The sequence below is a fragment of the Penicillium vulpinum genome (assembly GCF_028829585.1).
Source record: "Penicillium vulpinum strain IBT 29486 chromosome Unknown utg000003l_segment0_segment0, whole genome shotgun sequence".
In the NCBI taxonomy this organism is placed as follows: domain Eukaryota; kingdom Fungi; phylum Ascomycota; class Eurotiomycetes; order Eurotiales; family Aspergillaceae; genus Penicillium; species Penicillium vulpinum.
This window is the reverse complement of record NW_026643243.1, coordinates 9,157,543-9,174,577: the sequence shown is the minus strand read 5'-3', so window position 1 is coordinate 9,174,577 and position 17,035 is coordinate 9,157,543. Positions and strand designations below refer to the sequence as shown.

Here is a 17,035-nt window from a genome sequence, read left to right as displayed (position 1 = left end):
GGGCCAGCATACATATTTATATGCATTGTTTTTATGTCGAATAATATATACGTATCTACAGGCTCAACTTGATATTGTACTTGTCCATCCCCAGAGCAGCACCAGTTAGCACCGCTGCATAGACAACTAGAATGCCCATGGCCTGCGGGGTGTCGAGATCCAATGTTGGAATGCTCAGGTTCACTGCGCCAGTAAGTACGTTCGCGATTAGGAACAGTGCAAGCCCACAGCGGTTGAAGGCATGTAGAATCCGACTAGTCGCAAAGGATGTCTGCTCTGCCTCGTCTTCCTTGTTAGTCGCTCGGTGGACCGCGGGGAAGAACACAGTCTCGGTCAGACAGAAGAGGAAGAGTTGGGCACTATTGAATGCTGCCACCCAAAGCACATACGGCATGTTAGCCAACCGGCGTGACACTGGGATGTTGGCACCATAGCCGGATGCGTAGGTGGAATTGAAGAAAAACATGATTGACCAGAACAAAGCCTGCATGACCAGGCGCATCAGAACAGAGTTTCGCGCCTTCTGGGGCGATTTTGTGGCCGAAGTACCACGAGGAATGATGCGGACTCCAACACCCCGTCCAGCGAGGAATATCGCAAAATATCCAATGAAAGAAAAGACCCCCTCGCGGTTCTTTGACAGCAGATCTGGCCCCCGAGGAGACACGAGAATGTAACCCTTGAGATCAGTTGACTCCAGAGCGACTTGGTAGAGTACTGCAATTCCAAGTGCAAGCAACTCATAGGAGGGGATCAATGCAGTCAAGGAGTCAAATAGCTCCACGAAAGGAGGCAAAAAGCCAAGCGTGAAAAAAAAGTTCCAGTGTACACCATATTCCGTCACATGTTCCGCATAGTCCAATCCTTTGACACTCCACAGTCGGATGAGGCCTAGCACAAGCAGAGGAATAGAGTGCCGAGCCGACCCAATTAATCTCTTATGCAAAGCTAATCTCGGGGATTCTTTGTTTTGTCCCTTCAGAACCGCACGCGCAGAGACTACTCCGGCGGAGAAGACGAAGGAGCCCACGCCCAAGTCCATTAGAGATGTTCCCCAGTTCTCTACCTTGGCAAAACGACGTGGGAACGCGCGGAAGTCGACTGCGAGAATGGCTATGCAGGTAACAATCATCATGGCTGCGCGGTATGTGGTCAAGAATGGGTGAATTGGCAAGACCTGCTGTTCCTGTTTCTCATTCTTGGATTTGCGGGGAGGTTTGGCTTTTGGGGATTTGCGCAGACCGTTTCGGGTGAGGAAAAGGAGGACCGCAGGGGAGAGAAGGAAGATGTTGAGGAGAAGCGGCGCGGACGAATATGCGGTCGTTGCGAATAAGATGGCTAGTACATTGAGGATGAAGTCGGTCGCGAGTGCCGCAGGACCGTAGGGTGTGAAGAAGGACAAACGAGACTGGAGCGCGGACCAAAGGAGGACAGATGTCTGGTCACAGGTCAGAATTGTATCAAGTTTAGGTTTAGGTTTCTCACTGAAGCAACGAGTGTGACTGTATTGATCTCGAGGATTGTGCTTCCCGCAAGGTTAGACACAAAGGCCTCCTTGCGAGCTTTATAGCTCGCATCCATATTAGGCGGATATCTTAAGGCAAGCTAGTCGCCCTCAAAAAAGAATGACGTGGTGGAATGGCGGGAAACTTGAAGCTCTAAATGTTGTTGTTCACCCGCGATCACCTGACCGATCCCAAACAACTGTCAAGATCAATCATGACACTGTGTCAATTATGTCAAAACCTAGGGGAGTAAATTTTAGGGTTTGGCTTTTCCTATGGATTAAATGGGGACTATGGTAGGCAGATGTTGGCTTTACGATCAGGATGTCTACTCGCAAGTTAAATTTTGTTTCGATTGATGAATTGTGTAGCAGGTCGTTAAGTCTCTAGTGTCTAATTTTAGTGCGCTGTATTTGAAATCAATATGCTTTGGGGCTTATGATCTCGGCTTGCCACGCCCACCGCCACCACGACGTGCGCCACGCCCACCACGGCCACCACGGCCTCCTCCACGCTTCTCAATACCACCTCGGTCTCCTTGACCAGCTCCGGGGCTAAGTGCGTCACGACTCTTGCCACCTCGGGAAGAACTGCGAGGTCTAGAGGATCCGCTTCGGTTTATTTCATTTGGGTCGGCATAGGTGAAACCCGGAACGCCTTTCAGACCCATCTTGCCAATAACCTTTCTATCCATTGGGGGAGGCTCGGGGCATCCCATGCCCTTGACAGCCATCTCATTGGCGAGTTGAACAAGGCCAGCCTTGTCAAGACGAAGTTGCCTCAGAAGACCCGATCCAGCGAAGAAGCCAATGAAAGACGAGTAGGCACGTTGCTTCGACTCCTCCTCAATTGTGTACATGGCCTGCAAGACAGCTTTGGAGCATGAAGGAGCGCCAGCATTGATCGCTTCGGTCTCAGGGTGGGGCTTGATTGGTAAGTGGCGGTTTTGCTTCATAAAGAACGACTCGCCCTCGGTGAGGAGAATGATAGCGCGGCCATCAGCTCCCGCACGAGCGGTACGACCGACACGGTGAACGTACTGTTCGCCATTCGATGGTAAACCGACCTGGATGACCAAGTCGACGTTGGGGAAATCCATACCACGACCAATAACATCTGAAGCGAATAGGATTCCGGATTCGGCCTCCTTGAATTGATTCGTGGTTCTTGTGCGAGCACCCTGGTTGAGTCTGGAGTGGATCTCGAACACCTTCAAGTGAATCATGCCCTTGCAGAAGACTCCTGCGAGGAGAGCAACCATGTGTGCAGTCACACCGAAGACGATAATTTTCGAGCTATTCTTGATTTCATGCTTGAGTAGGGAGGCAAGTGTGGTGAAGGTATCTGCCACAGACGGCATCAGCACGTGGTACTGGGGGACCCTCTCATGGGTGGGTGATTCATTCTTATCAATGGTGGAGATGCTGGTGTAGTCTCTCTTCAACACAATATTGACCACATCCTTGACTTTGGGCGGGACCGTGGCCGAGAAGCACATGCCTTGCCACCCGGTGCTCTTTTGTGGGATGAGCTGGAGAATTCGCTTCACATCTGCAATAAAACCACTTTCAAGCATTGTGTCCGCTTCATCCAACACCAAGGTTTGGATGTTAGACAGCTTCTTGGCGGTGGGAGTTTGAGATAAGTAGTCACACAGTCGTCCCGGAGTGGCGACAAGAATGGATGGAGCGCCCTTCATGAAGCGCGAATGAGCAGTTGCTCGGGCGGTTCCACCAACTGCAACATGGCATTCAAGAGGAGTGGGAAGTTGAGATGTTAGTTGATCACACGCCTTTGCAATTTGCTGGGCAAGTTCCCGGGTTGGGGTAATGATCAAAATGCCAACCTTGCCTTTGGGTGGTGCAGAATCACCTTGGAGCAGGCAGTGCAATGCGGGCAACAAAAAAGCAAGGGTTTTTCCAGTTCCAGTTTTGGCCTGGACAAGACAGTCACTGCGCCAGTTTGGAAGTTCGGTCAAAACACGCTGCTGGACAGGGGTCATGTTGGTAAATCCCATCACATCAAGGGCTTTGAGGAGCTTGGAGTCCAGCTTCCCAGCCATAGATGAGTACAGCTGAGTGTCATTGCCGAGTTGAAGACCTTCCATGACGGTCTAAACTAAAAATTTCTTCAAGAAACTGCAGTTAATTGTTTTGATGAAAATTCAAACTTGAAGTGGGGAGTAAAATGATTTACAAGGAGAAGAAAGGGAAAATTCTTTCTATTTTAGCAAAAGTTAGACTGATGCTTGATGATGTGAATTCAATACAAGTTTATATTTGACAAAGAAGAGATTTGTTGCCAAGCATTTAAGATTGGTCTCAAAGTCTGGTAAGCAGCTTCTGATTGGCCAAAGTTGGCCCACTATCTTCGCTTGATATCACGTGTATTATGGGTCAGTTGCTCGGAGGTGAGACTAACCGCATATGGTAATTTGCCTGTTTAAGTTGATTTTCCCATTTCTTCTCATGGCCATATTGACGGATGTTACGGAGCCCAGACGGTAGAAGCTACCTCCAGGTCGCAGTTTGTTGTGCTTATTTATCATTAAAAACATGCAGCGATTTCAAAGTAGAATGATCTGAAATCAAGACAAAACAGTCAGAACTTACATTTTCGAGAAAAGCTTGCGGGAATGTGTCGGAGCCATATCCTGTTAATATGATTCGCCCGGCAATGTTGGTCGATCACTCAACATGGGGCGAAGACTGATACATCCCTAGGTACCAGTACTTATGCTGTAGCACGTAGCGCAGAGTACTCCGTAAGCAATCTCCGATCAGCTATCAACTTCGCTTAGGGGCACCTCAGCCACAAAATATAATAATTCTATAGGCCCTGGCGATCACCCTTTCCTAGGGTTCAATGTAGAATCTGGCATCAGATCCATAATGATCGACCGGAGGTTCACGGACCTTGTCCAGAATCCGCGCGAACCGAACGTTTTTTTTTTGACGGAGTACTCTGTACTTCGTACATAAGGCATCATATTTGAAATAACCGTGCCCGATTCCCCACTTGCATATCTCCCCGGGGCCACAGCGCACGATTAGTACAATGTACTATAGACTATATTAACCTGTCGCCTGTGTACGGAGTACGTTTTCAGATATTTATCGAATATCGGTAAACATTATGCTGCTACTTATAACAGGGTTCAAAATGTGATCAGAGCGTAGCATGGATATATCTATGAAACAGAATCTCTCTAAATAGTCAACAGGATCATTCGAAGTATCAATATGTAGAGATCGTCCCACGAGTAATAGGACCTTTACAGGAGTCCGCCAATAAGTGACCCAGAATCATGAACATAAAAGTACAATAACGGTAGAGTGTCGGATACCTTGCTTCTAGAAATATTAGACTCCCTACAACACAGTTTTCCCTAATACCCGTGAATCCTGGAGGAGCCGAATGCTCGGTAATCATTGGCGTTTAGACCCTGGGGGCCAAAGGATTCTTTCCGTATCTCCACAAGGACGCGGATCGTCACGGTTTATGAATGCCTAATAGCCCAAGATTTATTTTTAGTCATTTTTCTGTTGCCGATGGATTTTTAGGCGTACCAACTTGTAGCGCTCAGTCAACATCCAATGGAAAAGGAGTAAATGCTCATGATCACCGTGGCATGGATTTAACAGAAGACCATTTATTGGCAGCTCATTCATCCTGGGAGTCGAATAAAAGCGCACCTTGCGATGGGGGCGGCTCACCGTACAACATAGCGGCTGGACGGAGGACGCTATATATTCATGACCCATAGCTATCCACATGGTTCGTCAACTTCTCCACCCTTATTGGGCGCTTAGGGGTCGGCTTAAGGTCTCACTTTCGCCGCATCATCGGGAGATTTGCCTGACTTGTTAATCGATCTGGAGAAAGCGAAATGCATGTTGGGGGGGGGGGGGGGGTTGACAATATTCTGATAATAGCATGACCATTCCGCTACTGAGAAGGACCACCCCCTGAAAGTATGGCTATACTATGCACATCCTATTCTACCCCCATACGGTTTAATCTAGCCTTGGATTGGATTCGAACGATCTGTCACGTTTCTGCCTTGATCCCTGCTCGGCTCGGAAATAGTCTCGAGCCACCCACACACGCTCTTTGCAAATCAGTAATCCACCACTCCCCCTCATGTTAGGTTCTCTCTAGCTGTCTAGTGCTCGGTCCATGGTCGCCATCGGGGTGTTCTCTCTCAAAGGTTCTGGGCAACGGAGGGGTCATAGGGTTGAATCTTTGGAGTGTAAAAAAAAAAACCATGAGCTCTCAAGATGAACCACCTGTGAAGAGGCGTGAGTCACGATCGGGGACAAGGAAAGTCTCGACCCTTTCAGTCGAACAGCTAGAGCGAAAGCGTGCCAACGATCGAGAGGCTCAGCGGTCCATCCGGCAACGCACCAAGGGGCATATAGAACAACTTGAAGGCCAGGTCTCCGTGCTGCAGTCGCAGATTGCGGAAATGCGGCTCCAAAACCAGCGGTTTAATGAAGTTTTGCAGCACAATGCCTTTCTAGAGAATGAAGTGATCCGATTGAAACGCCAACTTGCTTTGTTGACTAGCCGACCGGAATTTGCACCGAATTTTCTAGGGAAGGCTCCGTTTCGAACTTTGGAACAAGCCTCGAACAGTGCATTACCGGACATCCCAACAACGGGGCAACCACTACTCTCTGCAACATCCCACACTCAAAGACACTCGGATTTATTAGTATCGCGTCGACCGTCTCATCAGCATGACTGGCAACAACCATATCTACCCACGAGATCGCCGTCACTCGGCGCAGCCTCCAACCCGGAATTCTCCAGTCGTATGGAGTCATATCCTATAGATGGTCAAATATCTCAAGGACAACCAGTCTGCCCACCCCAGCAACAATCCGAATCTTCTTTCCCCCAGTTCACTTACAGTAGCCGCTCACATTCCCTTTCGAGTGCCAGCCCTATTCCTCAGCCAACTCCCGCCCCAGTCTACCAACCCTCCACATCAACGTACCCGCAATCGATGCCTCAAACGCAACAAAGGGATCCGACATACGAGTATCCATGGGTGTATCCATCATGAAGAATTCATGTACCAGACCACCGGGGCAATTCAGGGGCATTATATCCCCAGTGGGAACACAGTGCGAGCCCAGGCTAGAATGCGTGATCTGGTCTTACGGCATGTAAGTTTCCTTCAAAAGCCTCGATGCGAACATACATACTGATTCATGGGTAGACGTCAAAGCAATACTTGTGCTCGGATGCTCTCGGGACTTCAAAGTCGCGGAAATCGCGATTAAAATAATGACGGAAATACCAGCCGTGCCAACCTCGGGAATAAAGTAAGCTGTCGGAGAAGCTCCGGTCCCACCTCCGGTCATCTATACGACTCGATGAACGGTCGGTAAGCCGACAACTTGAATTCCACGAAGACCCTCGTTAGAATTGGATATACAAATAAGGCTGGGCTTGACATGAATGGAGCCGTCATTTACTCATATATATGGCATTTATACACAGTGGAAATAGTGGATACATCTGTGATCAAAAAGAAACAAATACGCCAGTGTCAAACAATTTATAAAAATCAATATAGGTAGGTCTATCTCATCTAGTTTGTGTATTGCTTCTGGAGAAGCTTGGCAATGGTCTGCAGTTGGATATTGCTGGTACCCTCGTAGATAGCGCCTATCTTGCTATCACGGAACATCTTCTCAGCAATGCCCTCACGAACAAAGCCCATACCACCCATCCACTCAACAGCAGAGCTGGACACCCGGCCAGCGACCTGGGAAGCGTACAGCTTAGCCATGGCGGCGTCCTGGACAAAGTCCTGGCCGGCCTCCTTCTTGCGGGCGGCGTTGTAAACAAGAGCGCGAGCTGCGGCAATCTCAGTGTAAGCCTGCGCAATCTGGTGCTGCATTCCCTGGAAGTTTCCAATAAGCTCTCCAAATTGGCGTCGGTCGTTCCAGACGTATCTTTTTGGTTGTGGTCAGCTGATCTGATTCATATGCGGGTTGTCAAAGAGGGGGGGGGAAGAAAAAGATCTCACCGTGCAGCGTTCTCCCATGCGCCGAGAGCTAGACCGGTCATTTGGGCGGCGATACCAATACGGCCCTCGTTCAATACGCTGATAGCGTACTTGTATCCCTGTCCCTCCTCGCCAAGCAGGTTGCTCTTAGGGATGACACAGTCGTCAAAGTTCAGCACACAAGTGCTGCTAGCACGGATTCCAAGCTTCTTCTCCTTCTTGGCGATTGAGAAGCCGGGGGTATCCTTCTCGACAATGAACGCAGTGATACCCTTGTAGCCCTTACTGGGGTCAATGTTGGCAAAGACGATAAAGATACCAGCCTCCATAGAGTTAGTGATCCACATCTTAGAGCCATTGATCTTATAACCATCGGTGGTCTTCTCGGCTTTGGTTTGAAGCGCGAATGCATCAGACCCAGATGCAGGCTCAGACAGACAGAACGAGCCGACAGTGCCAGTAGTCAGCTTGGGCAGCCAAGTACGCTGGGCCTGAGCATCACCGTACTTCATGATCGCGGTGTTAACCAGTGTATTGTGAACATCGACCAGCACGCTGACGCTGGGATCGACGCGTGCCAGCTCCTCGATCGCAACAATCGCCGCGGTGAAGTTCATCCCCGCGCCGCCGAATTCCTCTGGCACCTCAATGCCCATCAAGCCCTGCTCGAATAGCTGTTCCACGACCTTCGCATCCATGGCCTCAGCTTCGTCCATTTCCCGTACCTTCGGGCCAATTTGCTCCACTGCGAACTTCGATACTGAGTCGGCCATCAGCGATTCTGTTTCGGACAAAAGGGTGATCGGCGTCGGGATCAGCTCGGAAAGGTCGACATCCCGCCGGCGGGGAGTGGTTGAGAATGCGTATGCGCTGTAATACGGACGATACTTTGTTAGCGAATATGTTTTCAATAGCATATTCTGTCCTGGGCTAGGCGGTACCTCTGTACGGGCCGGCCGGTAGCGAGTCGTTTGCCCGCTAGGCGAACTGAGGGGGTACGCGACACAGGTCGCAATGCACGAATAATAGAAGCCATTGCAAACGAAGGGGGAATAAGCTCAATATGCTATGAAGAAGAAAAAGTGAAAAAGGGAAAAAGGGAAGACAAGTTCACAATCACGAGTGCCTCGGTTATCGGCGGTGTTGGGGATCCGCGGGGAGCCCCACATGTGGTTTACCTAGGTCCAACGGGGGTTGGTTGGACGAAGGGAACGTCTACAAAGTACAACATTATATATGACGATGTTCGAACTACAGTTCCTGTGCACAAATTATAAATACAATTTCAGCTATAAAATACCTTTTTGGACATCCTTACTCCGCTCACGAATCAGATCCTCAGCATAGATACTACTACCCCTTGGCGATAGGCATCAAGTTTAGCCTATACAAAGTAGATATACCACAATATATTTGACTAGAGAAGCTAAAGTTTGTGAATCACAATTTCCAACCTGCAATAACCACCCCTTCCTCTTTCATATTGCATATATCCGGAACATGGAGATCATATACCATATTTCTCCATTCACCATTCAAACAAAGTCGCATCCCTGGTCAATAATCACATAGGAGGTATTGCCAGGGTCTTCTTGAATGACATATAATCCCATAGCTTACCATCTCTCCAGAATCCCTCGACCAAAGGAGTCTGTGCCAGCCTTCCATCAATAGGAACCTCACTCAGCCAACCCCAGTGACATTTATCCTTCAAGCCTCTTTCTCTCCATCCATTGATATCCTCGTTGGGGCTCACGTTAAATATCGGCATGACATCAAGCAGAACAGCGTCATGTGCCAAACAAACCAAAATATCGTCATTCTGGTCCAAAGCCTGCATCTTAGATACCGATGTACGCGCCTCGTCAATGTCATGATAAGCAGTTGGAAACTCGCTAGCCATCTTATACCAAGGCGTTGTGCGTCCCGCTAGCTCATCATCCGCATTAGGGTGTTGTCTGGTAAGGGAGCATGGGCATGTAATAGGAGCATGGCGTCTAGCAAGGGCAAATTCAGGAACAGGATCCGGCAATGGTCTTTCAGGCGAGGGCCTGAAATCACCCGCAAAGCGGCAGATATCTCCCCCCAAGAACACAAAGGAGGCGCCTCCTTCTACCGAAGACGGGGTGGTGCGGGCTAAGGCAGAGATGTGGCCTGCACAGTGGCCAGGAGAGTCAAGCAGGTAGAGTGAACCATCTCCAAAGTAGTCATGAGCTTTGAAGCCTCCGATTTCCAGGCCGTTCTCAAAGTTCACCTCGATAAGTTCTCTATTTTCAAAATCTGAGGCTAGAACGGGAGAAACTGGGTTCTCGGGGTAGCCAGGGAGGAAGCCTGCTTTCATGAAACCCGCTCCAACGGTGATGGAAGTCGTTGGGGGAAAGGGAGACATGTCACCACAGTGATCATAATGGTAATGGGACCAGATACACGAATCTGCAACTCGATTCCTCATATTAGCTGCGACCCATGATGTGTTTGGTTTTCAACGCCATTAGAGCAAACTACCGATTTCATCAAGACTGACTTCTCCCTCAACAAGAATTTGAGCAACATCTTTATCGACTTTGACTCCCGTCATGGCACCGTCCAGTCCAAACACCCGGTGCACTGCTGGCGCGAGATTCCAGTAATCCTTGCGTGTACCGAGATCAAACATGACTTTCTTCCCACTTCGTTTGTTTTCAATGAGGAATGCTAAATCATTGAAGTTGAAAGTCTCGTGGCCAGCGACGACAGGTTCAACAAAGACCTTGGCTATTCCGGTCAGGTAGGTTGTTGTGTCGAGCATTTTGACTCGCACGACATGATCCGATTGTGGAAGAGACAACATTTTGACGGCTCTGTATAAGACAGCTTAGTAAATTCTGATGGAAAGCCATATTAAAGAGAATTCTGACGCTACGTAACTCTCAAAGTGTCTCGGTGGTCGGCTATCGGTATACACTTTACCGAATGAACTTTCCGTCTGATCTCCCTTTGGATTGCATGTGACTAGTATCAAGCCCTTATATATCTAATAGCATATATTTATTATAGAAGTAAAACAAAATACCTGAATGAATAATCTAGTATGTACGGAATACTCCGAACTAGTGCTATATACTTCACCATATGCGGCCCCGCCCCGTTCGCAACACATCCGTCCCGCGTCTATAAACGAACCTCAACAGAACTTGAGACAGTCAAAATTACAAACTGCAACCCCAAATCTGCTTGTCAAACAAGAAGAAAAAAAAAACATCCGACGTAAAAATGCCAGACCAACCCAACCAACCCCAACAAATGCACAACATCTATCACACAGACCTACAAAACTTTGTCAAGCAAATTCTCATCGCAAACAACACATCACCAGCACACGCCGAAATAGTTTCTAAATGCCTCGTGTCCGCCGATCTCCGTGGTGTAGACACACATGGTAGTAACCGAATCCCATCTTATATGGAACGAATCCGACAAACCGCACTTGACCCAAGTGCAGTCCCAACAATCCGTCAAGTGACGCCAGTCGTCGCCCAAGTCGACGCGCACAATGGGTTTGGCTTTGTAGCCGCACACCATGGGATGAGTCTCGCAATCTCGATGGCCCAGACCTTCGGCATCGGGATGGTCTCCGTCAAGCACTCGAATCACTTCGGCATGTCTGCGTGGCTGGTGCAACAGGCGCTAGAATCTGATATGATGTCCCTTGTGTTTACGAATAGCTCGCCCGCACTACCTGTCTGGGGCGGGAAGGAGAAGCTAATGGGTGTTTCGCCAATTGCGTGTGGAGCGCCGGCTGGAGAAGGCAGGCCATTTATCTTGGATATGGCACCTTCCATTGCCGCTCGCGGAAAGATTTATAAGGCGCTTCGGCGTGGGGAGAAGATTCCTACGGATTGGGCGCTGGATAAGCATGGGGTGCAGACGGATAATCCTGCTGAGGCCTTGCAGGGAGTGATGCTGCCTATGGGTGGGCCGAAAGGGTCTGCGCTCTCTGTTATGATGGATGTTTTCTCGGGTGTGCTGTCTGGGTCTGCTTTTGCTGGGCATGTTACAAACCCGTATGATCCGTCCAAGCCAGCTGATGTGGGTCATTTCTTGGTGGCTATTAAGCCGGATTTGTTCATGACTATCGAGGAGTTCAAGGAGAGGATGGATTATCTATATCAACGGGTTGTTGATTCAGAAAAGATGGCTGGTGTTGATCGAATTTATTTTCCCGGGGAGATGGAAATGATTACCGAGGAAAAACGGTTGGCGGATGGCATTCCCTTTGCCACAGCTGAAATCGAGAGCTTGAATAAGGAGGCCGACCTAGTAAAAGTCGAGCATTTGAAAGTACAGACCACCCAATAAGAGCAAAGGTACTCTACATTGCAATGTCCATCACACCGCACTACATTTTAGTTACTTCGGTTTAGATATACAGTCCTTAGCCTGGCAATGAGATATTATTGTAGCTTCAAGCCAAGTAAAATCAATGTACTGACCACACCACTGGTCCTAGAAAATAGAGTACCGAGAACTAGCAACAGAACAGGAACAAGGCCTGAACAACTAGCTGCCAGAAAGATCCCACCTTAGAGGAGAAAGTCACACATTAAGATACATAGACATAGGTGAAAACGGAAATCATGCACAGAAAGATGTAAATAGTGTCACAATTGGATTATCGTTGACAGAGCCTCCCATAGAGGAGCAAACAAAAGCTAAAAGGGGACAATGAGAAGCGAAAAAAAAAGTGTCAAAAGGATAATAAAATGCTCTGAGAAAGAACACGGTTGAGGTCTCACTTTACAGCCAGAGATAATAGTAACAGGAGAAGGGAATGCAAATCACATATTGGGTTAAAAAAGGGGCAGCGGAGGAGGGGGGGAAAAAGCAAGACATTAGAAAGCAAGGAAAATGAAGTCAGACAAAGGAAATAAAGAAAATGCTAGATAATTATTCAAACACCCGACGGATGAAGAGGAATCGCTCCATGCATAAGAAAGGGGACAAAAGCAGGGTATCACGGGGTATCCAAACAACCTCGCTGCTCTTTCAAGCAACTCAAAAGCATCAGAATGGTAGGATTTGAATCTGCTTCCAAGATCAAAGCTCAAACCGCATGAGTGCTTCATCGATCCAATCTCACTGGTCAGTCTGTTTTGAGATGGAATATTGCTTTTTTATGTATTGATCAAAGCCGCAAATCAACGGTCATCACCAGCGCGGGACTTGGCTCGTCTCCGGAAGAAGTCCATGACTTTGCGTGCTGCCCCAGAGCTGCCGGAGTGGTGAGACCCATCGCGCTCATATTCATAGGCATCGGCAAATTTGCGGTGGCTTTTCTGCAAAACGCCTGGCCCACGTCCTGGTCGGCCAACCTGCATCGACTGCCTGGGCACGCTGTCATAAGGACCGTTATAATCATCGTAGTAATTTGGCTTAGACGTGTAGCCTGCAGAGTTTTGGTATACTTGCTCAGCCGAGGGGACTCCAAAGGAACCACTCTGGTGATCAAATTGAGATCCCAGGTCTGCAAACTGTCGATCAATTTGGGCTTCGTAGCTAAGCGGCTCAGGTTCAGTATGAACATCCTCGCCAGGTCCCTCGTTAACTATCCCCATGGCATCTTGCGTGCCATAGCTTGTCGCCCGAGAACGACCCTGCGCCGGACCTGAAAGGCCCGTGGCGGGGCGTTGCGAGCCACGGGACTCAACAGGATGAGGGATCTGCGAGGTTTCTTCGGGGGTCTGAGCCCGGGTATTAGAGAAACCTCGGAATGAGAAGGATTGAGGGAGTAATGAAAATCGACGAGGACGGCTTTCCGCGCCAGACTCGCTTGTCTTGCGGTTATGGGGGTATTGCATCGAGCGGCGGGAATCCACGGACATTCTGGAGTTTTCTCTCGGTAGAGGCTCCTTCATGCTAACAGGGGGGTAGCGCTTGTCCTGTTTTGTACGAGTAGCATTAGATTGCGTACGGCCACCCAATATTGAACCAGAACGACCGAAAAGCTTCTCGCCTAGACTGGAAACAGTATTGGACCTCTTGTGACCCTTTGGCGGCTCTTGTCGAGGAGTCGTGTTGAAGGTTGGAGGCAATTGCTGATTCTGGGTGCTTGGGCGACTGATAGATGTGCTCGATGTCTGCGCAGGATCCTGTGCAAGAGCAAATTGCCTGCTCTTGGGCTGTGCTAAGCGGCCTTCTGTGTTAGTTGCGGTAACAGTGGGAGCCACCGGTTGTCCATAGGAGCCGCGAGAAGGCAAACGACCAGTGTTCCCAAAGGAGTTCATAGATCCGCCAGTGGCCGGTCGAGGCCCTTGAGGCATAGCAGCCATCTGCGACCCAGTAAGTGCTGCGTTGTCCGAAGTCGAGCGTGGGAAGTGTCCTGGAAGTGGCTTGTTGAGGTTGAGTGCCGGTGCATCTGTAGGCTGGTGTGCAGGTTCTGTCTGCTGTTGCACTGTAGCCACAGTCTGGGCCTCGGATGGGGCCGTGACTCGGCTGCGTGGTGCAGATGCTTCCGCGGGAGGTTCTCCTCGGGTCGTTTGTGACTGAGGAGCAACATATTCGACTTGTACCGTCCTCCGTTTGGCATCGCGGGGGGTCCTAGACTTTTCGGACGGTGGGTCTTGAGAAACATCACCGGCATGATGGTTCAAACCACCAACAGCCGGCGGATTGTTCTGATGTGTCTTCGGTGGTTCGCGCACTGAGGCACTGCGGACGAGAGGCGGCGCTTCTTTTTGATTTTCTGTGCATATGAGTGAGTAACTTGAAGCTGGACCACTTGTAGAAAGTCCTTACCAGACGGTATCGTTGTGTTCGCAATGTCCACAACGTTTGTCGTGCTGCTTGTGATATGAGACACAATATTCGAGAACTCGCTGAGCCAGCTGTGACGGGCAACCTCGAACAGGTCTGCACGTTTCCGGGGATCGGGGACCAGTATCCGTCTTAATAGATCGCGTGCATGTGGTGTGACGTATTCCGGGAATGTGAGAGGAGTGGTGACAATATATTTGTAAAGAAGATTGATATTGTCGCCATCTGGGTTCGCTGGGTCGTCGTCGAAGGGTAGGTATCCGGCCAGCATGGCATACTAGATATCATGAACAAGTTAAGTTGAGGGGTCGATTCTCATGACTGTAGGTAGAACATACCAAGATCACTCCACAGCTCCACACATCCACCTTCCGGCCTGTGTACAAGGAATCGCTCACGACAAGCTCAGGGGCTGCATAACAGGGACTACCACAGCTGGTCTGCATAAGATCACCTCGCCTTAGCCCGTTCGAACCAATCTTGTCTAGTCGCTTCCGTTTCACGTATTCTTTGTTGGTCAAATTGTACTCGGTTTCCTCGTCTAGGGGATCCACCGGGTCAAATGTATTGGCGAATCCGAAGTCAGTAATGATAATGTTGCGATTCCGATCGAGTAGCAAGTTCTCCAGTTTGAGATCACGGTGCACAATGCCCTTCTTGTGCAAATAACCAACTCCGGAAACCAGTTGAGCAAACAGTCGGCGTGCAGAATTATCCTTGAGATACCGATTATTTAAGATGTAATCGAATAGTTCACCTCCTGATGCGTACTCCATGATGATACCAATGTGGCGGTCAGTTTCCACCATTTCATGGAGGCGCACAATGTTGGGGTGCGCCAGCTCACGTAGAATGGCAATTTCACGGTAGATTTTCGGTAGTCGGCTGGGGTTAGTCCCCAATGTGTCCCTCCGGATGAGCTTGATTGCTACTTGGATACTGCCATCGCGCTTCCATCCCAGCTTAACCTTTCCAAACTCACCCTCGCCGAGGGTTTGCCCGAGGATATACGAGCCAAAGGTGGTTTCCTTGCGCTTGATAACGTTTCCATTATTGTAATCGTGTCGACTTCGAGGACCACGAGCCTCCTCCACACCATCGTTGCTAGGTGCACCAAATCCAGATGAGGAGGCATTTTCTGTGCCAGCTGGTTGCACCTGTTCTCTCTCTTGGTCCATAAGAGGGTCATTGGCTGTCACAGAATTAACTTCCGTACTTGGTTCCTGCAAGAAGTTGCCCTGGCCAGGGACACTGTCGATTTCTGAGTCGGTGAAATTTGTGATTGGCGGCGCCGTCCTTGACTGCTGTGCTTCACCAGAGGTCTCCTCTGGCTGCCTCCGTGACCTGCCATTTCGGTCGTCGCGCGTGCGATCACGACCTTCTTTTCGATCAGACTTGCTCTTGCCTTGCCGGGAGCTACTCGTCTTCTCTGTAGATGTTCCATTTGGACTGCGACGACTGTGATTTGTGGAAGAGGTCCTCGGGGGAGGAACTGGTGGTGAACCTAACATGTCGGGATAGGCTGTGCGCGCATTCTTCTGGGCGGGAGATGATATGCTGGTCGATACTGCTGGGGCATGAGCGGGGAGTGGCACGGCTTGCTGACGAGAAGTGCTCATAGCCGGAAAAAAAAGCTGTTCGGGACCGGCCTCAAAAACGGCTGATGGGAATTAGCAAGCTATTCGCCAAATGGAATGATTTGGCAGAAGACAGGTACGCGCTGTGAGGCTATTTGCATTGCGGCCGATAGCTTACCTTCGTCTAGTAAATGCGCAAAGCCTCAAGAGACTTGCTGTGTGACGGTCCAAGGCAGTTTCTGCGGCCACTCGTTGACAAGTTCCTGGTATCAATTGCAATTGGTACAATTGGCGCGAGGGAGCACAATCTCCTCCCGGGGTGATTTGTTTGGCAAATGTCGGGGGCGACCGGTCGCACTCGCCCGATGACTATTCAAAGCGCAATCTGTAGACATTGAGATATCTGTCAGCTGAAAATTTCCCCAGGTTCTTATCGATAATCGCCAAAAAAATGTGCCCTTTTTTTTAAACCCAAGAATGGGGGGGCAACTGACAGTAGGAAATCGATCGGAAGAATGGGGGGGAACTAGCTTACGACCAATCGCGCAAAAGACCGTCGGATGGGGGTTGAATATCACCGAGAACACCAGGTCGCGACCTTCTTCGGGTGTAAAGACGCGTCAAAAAACAACAAGTTTCTCGAAAAACGAAAGGAAAGCTAAGGATACCTGCGCTGCAGTACTCCAGAGTTCCCCCTCTGTTTAGACCCACGAGTTGGGGTTTGGAGTCGCACGTTGCCCAAGATATCAAGCAAACGCGGTAACAAATGTCTCAGGCGCGAGTGCGAACCTGATCAACAGTACTCTGATTCAATTGCGATGACTGTTGAACATTGTCGAAGATAGGTTACTGAGGGGCGGACAGGGGGCGCGAGGGGAGGGAAAAGACGGGAAGCACCGGTCAAGGATTCGAGGTCGAAAAAGGGGGAAGAAGATACTCCCCCCAAAGAACCGAATCAAAGAAACGAAAAGAGACCAAAAAGGAAATGAAAAAAAGAAAAAAGCCCGTGTAGAGAGAAAGAGAAGGTGAAGGGGGAAAAAAAAGAGGAGGTGAGATACGAGGTTCTCTTAGTCTGGGGGCGGGTCTCTGGCTCTTGAGCCTTGGATGAGGGTATGGCTGATATGACCACTATACATGTT

General features: G+C 49.5%; 7 protein-coding genes across 7 annotated transcripts; 2 read left to right on the top strand and 5 right to left on the bottom strand.

Moving 5' to 3' along the window:
- Positions 1-55: 55 nt before the first annotated feature.
- gwt1 (putative GPI anchor biosynthesis protein Gwt1) lies at positions 56-1,581 on the bottom strand (the record flags this gene model as incomplete). Its single annotated transcript, XM_057256205.1, has 2 exons — positions 56-1,438; positions 1,486-1,581. 2 exons carry the CDS (start codon positions 1,579-1,581, stop codon positions 56-58), a joined length of 1,479 nt encoding a protein of 492 aa, XP_057110067.1.
- Positions 1,582-1,941: 360 nt separating this feature from the next.
- Positions 1,942-3,612, bottom strand: N7479_008510 (DEAD/DEAH box helicase; the record flags this gene model as incomplete). The annotated part of the gene is made up of 1 exon (XM_057256204.1): positions 1,942-3,612. The coding sequence occupies one exon, from the start codon at positions 3,610-3,612 to the stop codon at positions 1,942-1,944; it is 1,671 nt and encodes a 556-aa protein (XP_057110066.1).
- Positions 3,613-5,772: 2,160 nt separating this feature from the next.
- N7479_008509 (bZIP transcription factor) lies at positions 5,773-6,576 on the top strand (the record flags this gene model as incomplete). The annotated part of the gene is made up of 1 exon (XM_057256203.1): positions 5,773-6,576. The coding sequence occupies one exon, from the start codon at positions 5,773-5,775 to the stop codon at positions 6,574-6,576; it is 804 nt and encodes a 267-aa protein (XP_057110065.1).
- A 531-nt stretch (positions 6,577-7,107) lies between these two features.
- N7479_008508 (acyl-CoA dehydrogenase) lies at positions 7,108-8,563 on the bottom strand (the record flags this gene model as incomplete). Its single annotated transcript, XM_057256202.1, has 3 exons — positions 7,108-7,474; positions 7,549-8,397; positions 8,469-8,563. The coding sequence occupies 3 exons, from the start codon at positions 8,561-8,563 to the stop codon at positions 7,108-7,110; spliced, it is 1,311 nt and encodes a 436-aa protein (XP_057110064.1).
- Positions 8,564-9,091: 528 nt separating this feature from the next.
- Positions 9,092-10,357, bottom strand: N7479_008507 (MBL fold metallo-hydrolase; the record flags this gene model as incomplete). The annotated part of the gene is made up of 2 exons (XM_057256201.1): positions 9,092-9,984; positions 10,033-10,357. 2 exons carry the CDS (start codon positions 10,355-10,357, stop codon positions 9,092-9,094), a joined length of 1,218 nt encoding a protein of 405 aa, XP_057110063.1.
- Positions 10,358-10,779: 422 nt separating this feature from the next.
- On the top strand, positions 10,780-11,865 carry N7479_008506 (Ldh family oxidoreductase; the record flags this gene model as incomplete). Its single annotated transcript, XM_057256200.1, has 1 exon — positions 10,780-11,865. The coding sequence occupies one exon, from the start codon at positions 10,780-10,782 to the stop codon at positions 11,863-11,865; it is 1,086 nt and encodes a 361-aa protein (XP_057110062.1).
- Positions 11,866-12,704: 839 nt separating this feature from the next.
- Positions 12,705-15,938, bottom strand: N7479_008505 (putative serine/threonine protein kinase (Kin4); the record flags this gene model as incomplete). The annotated part of the gene is made up of 3 exons (XM_057256199.1): positions 12,705-14,248; positions 14,302-14,596; positions 14,658-15,938. 3 exons carry the CDS (start codon positions 15,936-15,938, stop codon positions 12,705-12,707), a joined length of 3,120 nt encoding a protein of 1,039 aa, XP_057110061.1.
- Positions 15,939-17,035: the final 1,097 nt, after the last annotated feature.